This window comes from Vipera ursinii (assembly GCF_947247035.1).
Source record: "Vipera ursinii genome assembly, chromosome: 2".
Classification (NCBI taxonomy): Eukaryota; Metazoa; Chordata; class Lepidosauria; order Squamata; family Viperidae; genus Vipera; species Vipera ursinii.
The window spans coordinates 59,894,074-59,906,175 of NC_139513.1; the positions used below are offsets into that span (position 1 = coordinate 59,894,074).

The 12,102-nt window shown below is 38.7% G+C and overlaps 1 protein-coding gene across 2 annotated transcripts in view; it reads right to left on the reverse strand.

Annotated features, from left to right (window-relative positions):
• Positions 1-6,225: 6,225 nt before the first annotated feature.
• Positions 6,226-12,102, reverse strand: part of NINJ1 (ninjurin 1) — a 37,158-nt gene continuing 31,281 nt past the window's right edge. Inside the window, exons 3-4 of one of the 2 annotated variants that reach the window (XM_083352232.1) lie at positions 11,592-11,747; positions 6,226-8,846 (exon numbers count right to left, since the gene is read on the reverse strand). In XM_083352232.1, the coding sequence (XP_083208358.1) occupies positions 11,596-11,747 (152 nt within the window). In that variant the 3' untranslated portion in view covers positions 6,226-8,846; positions 11,592-11,595. The remainder of the gene's footprint in view (positions 8,847-11,591; positions 11,748-12,102) is intronic. The other variant, XM_083352231.1, reaches the window with a different exon arrangement.

Genomic DNA, 12,102 nt, shown 5'->3' on the forward strand with positions numbered 1-12,102 from the left:
CTCACCTTTCTCTTCATTAAACTACACATACCCAATTCCAGGAACCGTTCCCTCCAGTCCCCCAATCATCTTTGTTGCTCTTCTCTGTACTCTTTCTAGAGTCTCGACATCTTTTTTACATCGTGGTGACCAAAACTGGATGCAGTATTCCAGGTGTGGCCTTACCAAGGCATTGTAAAGTGGTATTAGTACTTCACATGATCTTGATTCTATCCCTCTGATAATGCAGCCTAGCACTGTGTTGGCTTTTTTGGCAGCTGCAGCACACTGCTGGCTCATATTGAAGTGATTGTCCACTAGGACTCCGAGATCTCTCTAACAGTTACTACTATCGAGCAAGGTACCACCTACTATACCTGTGCATTTGATTTTTCCTGCCTAAAAGTAGAACCTTCCTTTTTTACAATTGAATTTCATTTTGTTGGATAGCGCCCAGTGTTCGAGTCTGTCCAGATCCTCCTGTATCTTAAGCCTATCTTCTGGAGTATTGGCTATTCCTGCCAGCTTGGTGTCATCTGCAAATTTGATGAGTTCCCCATCTATCCCCTCATCCAAATCGTTGATGAAGATGTTGAAGAGCACTGGGCCCAGAACAGAGCCCTGGGGCACCCCACTACACACTTCCTTCCATGTAGATGCAGTTCCATTGAGGACCACACGCTGAGTACGGCCTGTCAGCCAGCTACAAATCCATCTGGTGGTGATGCTATCTCACCCACATTTTTCTATCTTATCAAGTAGTAGGTTGTGATCTACTTTATCAAATGCCTTACTGAAGTCCAAGTAAATTATATCTACAGCATTCCTCTGGTCCACTAGTTTTGTCACTTGGTCAAAGAATGCAATAAGATTTGTCTGGCATGATCTGTTTTTGACAAACCCATGTTGGCTTTTAGTGATAACTTTGTTTGCATCAAGGTGTTCGCTGATTTGTTGTTTGATTATCTTTTCCAGAATCTTCCCAGGTATTGAGGTCAGGCTGATAGGTCTGTAGTTTCCTGGATCTATTTTTTTCCCTTTTTTGAAGTTGGGAACTACATCAGCTCTCTTCCAGTCCTCTGGTAGTTCCCCAGTGCTCCAGGATCTTTGAAAAATATAGTTCAGTGGTTCTGAGATCACGTCTGCCAGTTCCTTGAGGTGTAATCCATCTGGTCCTGGTAATTTGAACTTGTCTAGGCTGGACAGGTGCTCAGTTACCATTTTCTTGCCTATCTTAACTTGCGTTTCTATTCTGTTTTTTATGGCACTGGTTTTGGTAGGTTGGACTGTTTTTTCCCTTTGTGTAAAGACATGCAAAAACCGAGTTAAATAGTTCTGCTTTCTCCGTTGCTTGTCACCTTCTTGCCACTTTCCTCCACTAATGGACCAATCATTTCCTTAACTTTTTTCTTGTTTCTTATATGTTGAAAGAAACTTTTTTTTTGCTATTTTTGACTTTGGTCGCAAGCCTTAGTTCATTTTGAGCCTTAGCTTCCCTCACTTCATCTTTGCAGGCACGGGCTGTTTGCTGATATTCTGCCTTAGTTATGTGCCCCTCTTTCCACTTCTTATACTTGTCCTTTTTATCTTTCAGTTTATCAGAGAGTTCTTTATGCAGCCATGCTGGTTTCTTTTGAGAGCTGTTATTTTTCTTCTTTGTTGGTATTGTGCTAGACTGGGCCTTTATTATCTCACTTTTCAAAATTTCCCAAGCTTCTTGAGTTGTTTTCCCCTTTAGGATTCTCATCCATGGAATTCTTCCCAAGGTCTCTCTAAGTTTATTGAAATTAGCTCTTTTAAAGTCCAAGACTCTAGTTTGGCTGTATTCTATTGCTTGTGTTTCCATAATGTTGAATTCCAATATTGCATGATCACTTCCCCCCAAGGTTCCTGTGGCTTTAGAAACGCATAATACGAACGCATAATAGGAACGCATAATAGAAACGCATAATAGAATTGACCCACAACCATCAAGAATACCAGAAAGGCACACCCAGATTCAGGTCAGAATATGTGACACAGGAAATACAAAGCCTGAAACAGGAAATAACTCCAAACAAAAGACTTGAGGGGGTATAAAACCCACTCCCTACATGTGATCAGCCCTTTTTCTGCTGTATCTGTCTGTCTGGCCTTCCTCTGCAATAAACTGTAACCTTCTTCCTAAAGCAGTTGCCATGTTGTTTATCCCCAGCTTGGATGGAGCCATGATGAAGACTTTTCTTGCTACAAAACAAAACTGACAGCAGGGACAAGCAGCCTAAACTGTTCCTCCAACATCACCCCTGGTCTTCTGCACATGGATTAATGCAAATGTTGAGATGGCAGCCAGGCTTAGCTGACCAAACAGAGGTTCTTGAGGTCCTTTCTCAATGGTACCAGCCCAGTCCCTCGTTTGGAAGAATCTGTGCCAAAATTCATTCTTTGAATAAAGCAATAAAGCAAAAATGACTTTGGCTCTTAACCTCTCTGGCTTTGGTGAAATGTGTGTTTCTACCAATAAACCCTCTTTTAAAGGCAGTATCATGACATTTTTTATATTTATTTATTTAATTTATTTTATTTTAATCCCATTTATATCCCACCCTTCTCCGAAGACTCAGGGCGGCTTACAGTCTAAGCACAAATTAAATGTGCTTAGCAATAGCCTTCATTCTATGTATATGCCTGCTTATTAGGGCTTTCGTCCCCCCCCCAAGCGGCATTATTACAAAGTCAGCTTATTGCCCCCAACAATCTGGGTCCTCATTTTACCTACCTCGGAAGGATGGAAGGCTGAGTCAACCTTGAGCCTGGTGGGATGCGAACCTGCAATAATTGCAGGCAGCATAATTGCATATAGTATAGAGATCTCCTAATTAGCAAGCCTGCCAGACATGTAGAAGCACCTTGAAGAATTTTCAATCTCAAGATTAGCTGTGACTGATGGGAGTCGTTAATTATGCTCCCAAAGATTTGGAACAGGGCATTTCCTAATCCCAAAACTCCTATGTGTGAAGCACAGAGCCCACAACAAATAGCATTTAATTCGTTTCCAGAAGCACAGAATATTTTTTTCAACATAACCCATGAAAAATGTTGCTTAAGATGTGAGCATGAACATAGTAAAGCAGACATTTGCAAGTGAGTTGTTCAAAGGTATGATATTAATTATTGCTCTTTTCTAAGCAAAAAACGCTTTTGTCAAAAAAAATCAGATTTCTTGGCCTAGTCATTTTTAGAGTGCATTTAGTTCCAAGCTAATAGCATAATTTAAATACCTTTACCCATACAATGGGTTTTTCTTCCAGTAAATTCTAGTAGGTCATGTGCTTCAGGGAGTTAAAACCAGCTCATGGAAGACTAACACTATAAAACAGTACTTGAGAGTTTGGGCTAATAAAGATAGCAGTTGTCATTTTAATTCACCCACTTATAAAGAGCCGAGTAAGCATTATAATGAGTGTGGTCCCAAGATGCCTAATAAAAGCTTAGGGTATTTTATTATTCATGATTTGTTCTCTACTGAAACTTCTGTCAGCATGGAGTAAAATTTAATGTGTATCAGGAAATGCAATTGTCTAAACACATTTGCTAGTCTGACATTTAGTTGTAAAGGCCTGATAGTAGGAGATTTAAAGCAATGGCATGAAATTCAGTCTATCCTTTCATGTGCTGCTCCAGGAACAAAAACCCTGGCATTTGAATGGATTCTAAACTATTTTCAAAGTCAGAGCAATGGCTTTGTCCTATGAAATCCTGAATGATTGGGGGGTGGACCTATTAGATTCTTATGACCATATGAGCTTCCTTGATACATGCGGTCTCTGCAACACAGAGAGAACAACATCCTAGTATGGTTCACTGTTCATGAAATCTAATCTAATCTGTATTTCATGTAGTTCCTAGCTTGATTCCCCAAATTCCAACCAGAATTTTTATTCCTTCTTATTTGGCTTTTGGCCACTCTTAGAAAATCATTCCAAAGGGAACAACAGAAAAAAAAATGTAGAGGGCCCCCTCCTCTTTGCAAAAGCCCTTTTTGGTTGGGAGAACTCACATTCAGGATCTGCTCTTTGGCAACTGATTTTCCCAGGATGCAATGGTTGATTGCACTGACAACTCAGCTAAGTTTTTTTCCCCCCCTTAACTCTTGTTGCATCTAAAGTCTGCTTGAAATATAACTTTCCCTATTTCAGGTAGATCTGGGGGAGGGAAGGTGAGTTGAAAAGGGAGAGATGGCACCCACAACCTTGCATGGGGATTCAACTGCCATCTATTTGTGACCATCATTCTGGGTGTTTTTGACCACCACCCTTCTTGCAGACCCCCTGGTTCTTGAAACTTCAGTTGGTCCCAACCCTGAAAGGCACACATCAGTTATATTCTCTGGGGATGGAGGGGGACTTGAACTGTGGGACACTTTCAATTTACTGAAAAGCTGTTAACAATCCTGAGTGTGCTTCTTCCTAATGAGCAGAAGAATGCACGCTTCTAAAAAAATCATAATTTTTTAAAATTATGAAATCTACTTGTGGGAAATGGAACAGAGGTTATATACCCTGTTGCAAGGCACAAAGACAGAATGGCTATGCTGTACTCTTCAAGTCTTTCCTGCTATTCAAACTGTGAGTGCTACTGGCATGAAATGGCCAAGGAAAGGGAAATGAAAGTTGCTTAATGGGAAATTTTGCTTCAAAGTGGAAAATCTGAACATGTGAGATAGGCAGAGGGAAAGAGAAGGGAGTGAACACAATCCCAGGTTAAAAGACCCAAGTAATTAAAATGCTCGTAAGGAAAATAAAAACAAAGGATGTACAAGAAAACAAGAGGCTTGCTCTGCCAGCCCTACAGGCTTAGAGGCCCTCAAATTGCAATTCTCTTACAATCTTATCTTGGAGTGAAGTTCACCTGGGCAAATGGGACCTCTGTCTAAATGCACAAAGGAGTGCGTGAATGTGATTCAAGTGCTACAGAGATAGTGTGCTGTATGTTATTTGAGGACCAGAGAGAAATCTAGATGCAAATTCACCCTCAGCCATGAAAGATCACTGGGTAACTTTGGGCCAGACTCTTCTCCCCACCCCCATTATCTATCTCACAGCTTAAGCTCCTGCAGGAAAGGCAAAATATATGTACAAGGAAGGAAGGGAGGGAGGGAGGGAGGGAGGGAGGGAGGGAGGGAGGGAGGAAGGAAGGAAGGAAGGAAGGAAGGAAGGAGGGAGGGAGGGAGGAAGGAAGGAAGGAAGGAAGGAAGGAAGGAAGGAAGGACCAATCATGCCTGACTAAACCACATTAAAGGTAAAGGTTCCCCCGCACATGAGTGCTAGTTGTTTCCGACTCTAGGGGCTGGTGCTCATCTCCGTTTCAAAGCCGAAGAGCCAGCGTTTGTCTGAAGACGTCTCCGTGGTCATATGGCCGGCATGACTAGACACCAAAGGCACACAGAACGCTGTTACCTTCCCACTGTAGTGGTCCCTATTTTTCTACTTGCATTTTTTACATGCTTTCGAACTGCTAGGTTGGCAGAAGCTGGGACGAGTAACAGGCACTCACTCTGTTACGCGGCACTCAGGATTCGACCTGCCAAACTGCCGACATTCTGATCAACAAGCTCAGCGTCCTAACCCACTGAGCCACCGCGTCCACATTATAGAATCCAAAATAAACATGAACAGAAAAACATGTAGTCCAACCACTCAATGTTGCAACGTGTCATAATCTTCCCCTAGTCTTGCTTCACAACAACCCTCAGAGAATTGCTGGGGAATGATGAAATGAAGAGGTACATGTAAAGTAACTCTAAAAGATAAAACATGGAAGCATAAGTCTGTTGTACATGTGTTTAAACCTTGCCTTTCCAATAAGTATGTTCCTATGTTACAAACCTTTTCCTTAGGGAGGAAGCCAACTAGGACCCAGATTGTTGGGGGCAATTAAGCTGACTTTGTAATAATGCCGCTTGGGGTTTGTGTGAAAGCCCTAATAAGCAGGCATATACATAGAATGAAGGCTACTGCTAAGCTTGTAAGCCGCCCTGAGTCTTCGGAGAAGGGCGGGATATAAATGGAATTAAAATAAAAAAAATAAAAAAACTAGAACCATCCAATTAGAATCAGTTTTAGTGGTGCCTAGACATGCGCCACTAAAACTAATATAGCTAACACACCTGATGTTATCCTTACCATGCACACCAGGTTTTGTTTTAAAGGCTCCAAATAAATCATAATCAGTGGTGCCTAAATAAAAAATGCTGTGCACTTTATCAAAACTGTTTATTGACCAGCAATGAAAAGAAAATTAATACAATGCAATACAGTAACAATCTAAGTACAGGATTCTAATGCGAATAGGAAATCAGAATCATGACAAGCTATGCCTCTAGTACATTTTTTAATAAAATACCTATCATGTACTGTCTCATGTAATCCAAACCATGCAGAGGATACCAGATTGAGACCAGCTAGCTTAGATTGATGTTTCAATAACAGGGCTTGGATTGCTTAGTCCTGGATTCCTTTCTTTATCCACCCTCACAGCTGTCCCTAGTTTACCGCATTACTGACATCAAGAAAACAAAATAGTACGCTGTAAAAAATATTTTGCAAAAATCTGTAACATTAATTGATATTCTGTTTTAGAACACTCCTCACTTGTAATGCCTAAACCATTGTCCTGTTTAGGAAAAACTCTGATTTTATCACAATTAACTATGAAAAACATTATTTAATTATACTGCACTTTAATATAATTTATTAAAAATATAATCTATGAAAAATATCTGTTCTTGCTGAAGCAAGCCCTATTTAATTCAATCCGTGATTCCCTTCCTGGAAAGAACCTACAGAATTACAGTTGGCTCTTATGCAGAAGAAGCAATCCTGTTCACACAATTTATAAAGGCAGTAGCTGTGAACCAACATTCTGCAAACTTCTGATCAATTTTGGCATCTGAACAAAAAACAACAACCCACAACCATTTTTTATTAATAATAAAGTCCAATTATTTTCACTGAAAATAAAACAGATTTCCAAATAAAATTATGTCCTTTTTGTTCTCTATTTTCTTTGCTAGAAAAATTATCTTACTCTTTAGAATCTTATGATTATGATTTTTATTAGTAGAAAAACACAGCATCTGAAATGATAAAGGAAATGGCTTCTATCCTGTATCTATACTAATGTGCTATATACTATATATATTTAAAATCTATATATTTAATGAATCAAAATAAAAAATAAAACGTAGCATCAGATGTGTAGGAAACTAAAAACAGAGTGCAGTTTGTGCTCACAAATGATAAATTAGGAAAAATGTTCACTATATTTTTTAAAGGAGAAAATTGTATTATATATAATTTCAAAACATATTCTGAAAAAAATTAATTTCCTGACTCAATTTCATTAAAGATACTTTCTTTTTCAAAAATTATTGTTTTCTATGTAGATTGACATGAATGAATGAGATGATGAGAATGAGAAAAATTGCATATAATCAAAATTTGATTCTCATCTTGTGCATAGGATGGACTTTTCTATTCCTACTTAACAGTTCTAAAATTAGCAGTTCAGGCCAGAGAAAAATGCTCCATGCCGTTTGAATTGTGTTGGAAAGGTCCATGAAGAGGTATGCACTCTGAGGAGCCTTCTAGAATGGATTTTGTTTCAACAAAGCAGGAAAAATGGGGGGAAACTTGGCATTTCCCTATTCAAGTGTTGACAAGCCATCCTTAATATAAAGAAGATAGACCCAGAGCTTTTTTTGTCATTGAATGCCCAGAATGGAGTTCCAGCACCTTTTTTGGATGGAACCTTGTAGGGTAGGCAAGGCGGGTTGTATGACATGTGTGAGTTCCGGCACCTTTTTCTTTTAGAAAAAAAGCACTGGATAGACCTATCAAGATTTTGCAGTGATCCTTACTAATCATTACCAAAGTAAAAAATATAAACCATGGACGAGCCATGTTTGAAATGTGTTTATTCATTAAGTTTATATGCCACCCATCTCACTATCTATTGTGACTGGGCAAAATGACCAGAGAGAGATATTTCTCACCGACACTGTGAGCAAAAGAAGTAGAAAAGGTGCAGCACCATTCAGAATGACTGAACACAAAAGGAATGAGAGACTTTTTATATCCCTGCTCTTCACAAGTGTCAGGGTAAAATGACTCTATTATCCCAGTAGGTATTCTGTTTGTGGATAACATGGAAATTTGGCAGATGTTTAAGAGAACCAGAATGGTGTAGCATATGGAAGAAAGGGAGAATTTAGAATAAAATTGATGTTCTGTCACATACAACAACACATGTGTTTGATTGTTCCCTTACATCATCCCTTAGTTTGGAACTCAAACACATACGCAAAAAATTACCATCACACTGATTGCATTCACTTTCTTCTTATACATAGCACCCTACCAGATATAATTATTCATATAAAATTATATAAATAATGAACGATTTGGGTTTTTTTAAATCTACATTGGGATTTGAAAGTCTTGTAGACAAAATTATTGTTTAATGTTGAAATGTACATAGGTACCTATGTGAACTCCATGCTTTCAAAATATAAGTGCTCTCTTTCTTGGTTCAGCATTTCTCTGAAGGCACATGGACTGAACTTCAATAGTCATAAGAAAGTCTCAGAGATTTACACTGCAGTTTTTCCTCAAGCAATACTATTAGGTTTATGTGGAAAGTTCAGTGCAAGCATCTTTGGTTGCAACGTCTTACACTACAAATTAAATTCAATTTTTCTTCCAAGAAGTTAAATAAAATGGCCTTTCTGGTAAATAATCCAACTGAAAGGGAAGACATGCTTGTTGAGTTTCTTATCCAAGTGAAACCGGCACAAAGTACAGAAACTGTCTTCAGAATGTTGGTCTCTGGTATTAAAAAGAAAAAAGAATGAAAAACCAGTTAAAAGGATCTATGCAGCTTGATTATGTTCATTTAAAGTACCCCTTTAATTCCTTTTCCCCATTTCATCACAGAATACTCTGACCAATTTCTATAGAGAAGGTATAGAACAGACATGTCAAACACAAGGCCCGGGGGCCAGATCCGGCCCACGAAGTGGTTTCATGTGGCCCGCGAAGAAACAGTGAGGGAACGGCCCCCACTGCCTTGGCCCTGGCCCAGAGACCCTCCTTCTGCCAGAGACCCTCAGATCTCTCCCACTCCTGCCCAGGCCCCCATAGGCACCCTTGATGCGAATGATGTAGAGCTGGCCACGCCCACCCAGTAGGCCATACGCACTCTGGCCACACCCACCCAGTAGGCCACGCCCACCCAGGCCATACCCACCCGGCCCCTTGAGGGCAACCGCAATGCTGATGCGGCCCTCAATGAAATTGAGTTTGACACCCCTGGTATAGAATATATAAATAAATCTACAACAAGAGATAACACTGTCCCGTAGTTGCCTCTTACATACTTAATTCCCAGAATCACTGTTTGATACAAATGCATGGCTTTGAGCAATTAAGTTTGGGTCTTTGAGTAAAAATGAACTGATACCCTCAGTATTCATAAGGGAGCAAAAATCATGAAGAGCAATGGAGGTATCCATAAGAGTATTTGGTGTTGATTATTTTTCATGATCCAAACCTTTTTCTACCTCATAAGCAATGCTGCACTTGGTGGCCTAACTAAACTACTACTCCCAACTGATTTTATAATCTGACTGTATTTTCAATATAATGCTAGAAAGGTAGCACAAGTAAACTTTGGATTCATAAAGTTCCTTCTCGTCTTTTTGTACATCAGTCTAGTGGAGATCGATCAGTATTCATTTTCAGTTAACTGAGATTTGTTGTTATCTGTACCATTGAACAACACTGGTTTGCCTTAGTTGTGGTCTGGGGAAATTAGCCAATTTCAGATGATTCTGGCTTATTTACATACCGGTAAATCTTCTTAATGTTATCAACCTATCTACTTATCCATCAAAACTCATTTAAAATCAGAAAATTGGTTTTTCAATGACTGATGAAAATTTGGTAAAGCAAATTAGAAATCAGGGTCCAGCACATATCAAACGGATATATCTTGCATTGATAGAAATTGACTCAGAAACAGAACTTGTTAAAGATTGTATGGTAAAGTGGGCTCAGAATATTCAAGAAGTTATTACAATGGACACTTGGGAAAAGATTTGGGTGAGGAACGTAAAATTTATGCAAGCTCAAAATTTAAGAGAGAACTTTTACAAAATGTTTTATAGGTGGCATTTAGATCCTAAAAAGCTTGCAAGTATGTATCCGAATTATCAACCTAAATGTTGGAGATGTGGTGGTGAAGACGCAACATATTTTCATATATGGTGGACCTGTAAAAAGGTTAAAGCTTTTTGGATTAAAATCTGGTGGAATATGCAGAAGATATTCAAGCAAAGGATAAAGTTTTGTCCGCAATTGTTTTTATTGGGTATAATTACGGATACTACTGTTGTGGACACTAAGTTGATGTTGAACTTAATTACGGCAGCAAGACTTTTAGTAGGTCAATATTAGAAGAAGGAGGAACTGCCGACTATAGAAGAATGGACTCTAAAAGTTTCTGACCTGGCGGAAATGGCAAAGATTTCGGCTTATTTGAAAGATCATTTGCAACAACGTTACATTATGGAGTGGAAGAAGTGGATTGATTACATCCAGAACAAATATGGGACTAAAAAGTTTCATTTAGCATTTGTTTAAGTTTTGATGTGATATTAGTATTGCTTGTAGTCATTTTATATGAGCTAGAGTGCGATAGATTTAATAGTTTATTGTTGTTAACATATGGGTGTTTATGATTGTTCTCATTTTTATACCTTGTATTTAGCTCTGGGAAGTCGGGGAGGGGGGAGGGGGGAAGGGGGGGAGGGATAGGGAGGGTTAGGAAGGGTTGGGTGGAGGGAGGGGGGGAGGGATTGTTAAAGGTAAAATGTATTGTAAAACTCTTCAATAAAAAAACCTCATTTAAAATCTAGATAAAAAGCAGAGACAGAATAATAGAGTTGGAAGGAGCCCTAGACCATTGCAGACAAGTGGTTGTCCAATCTCTTCTTGAAAACCTCCAGTGATAGAGCACCCATAACCTCTGAGACTAGATTCAAAAATGTGGAACTGAAATAAGATCAATGTAGGTGCAAACTCAGTGTCCTGGTGGGATAGCTTCTATAACCACTCTGCCATAACCAAGAAGGCCCTGTTTCCTTTTTAAGTTCACATGGAACATAAAAAGTATTTTCTGTGTATTTTAATATAAACAGGAAGATGTACTTTCTGAAATACTGACTAACTGTAGAAGGTCCAGTTGTTCCACAGTTTTACCATGTGCAATTAAATTAACTATAATTAATTAAAAATGGAAAATGACTTCATTGAACATGAAAGGGAAATTTTCCTGATCTTTCTGAGGAGGAGTTTCAAAGGAGAATAAAGCAATCTCTGCTGTGGCTAGGGCACAGATATGAAATAAATAAAAATAGTATTACTCCTGAACCCACCTATAATAACTTGTACTCTGTAATACATAGAAATGATATGGACTTATAAAAATGTTTCTCTAGAAGGAGAAGTAGATTTGTTTTCAGATTAAAAGTACTCATGTTTTATGATATTCTATTCTAAACTGGAGCTTACCTTCCTATGCCTTCTGGTCTGGAGGAGCCGGCTTCTGAACTCCAAAAGCAGTGATAAATATATTGATAACTACTATAATAAACACCAGTCCAGTGGCAAGGTTATTGAGAAAGTCCAGTTTGGCGTGTTTTGCAGGATTATTAAGGTCATATTTAACTAAAAGGAAAGAACAGTGAAAGAGATTACATTCTCACTAATGAACAATTACTTTTAGAGATGAAAAGGTTAGCTTGAGGAAGTAACATTTCAAAATTGCATGCCAAAGAGATTTCTGTGTAATTAAAGAGATGTGCACAAATGATTATGATTCAGAAGCGTAAAAAAAATCCTAAACTATCTGCTTTTCCCTGACTCCCATAATAGGCATTACAGGTAGCTCTCAACAACCACAACTGAGCTCAAAATTTTCACTGCTAAGCAAGACAATTTTTAAGTGAGTTTTGGTCCATTTTATGACCTCTCTTGCCACAGTTGTTAAGTGAATCACTGCAGTTGTTAAGTTAGTAACACA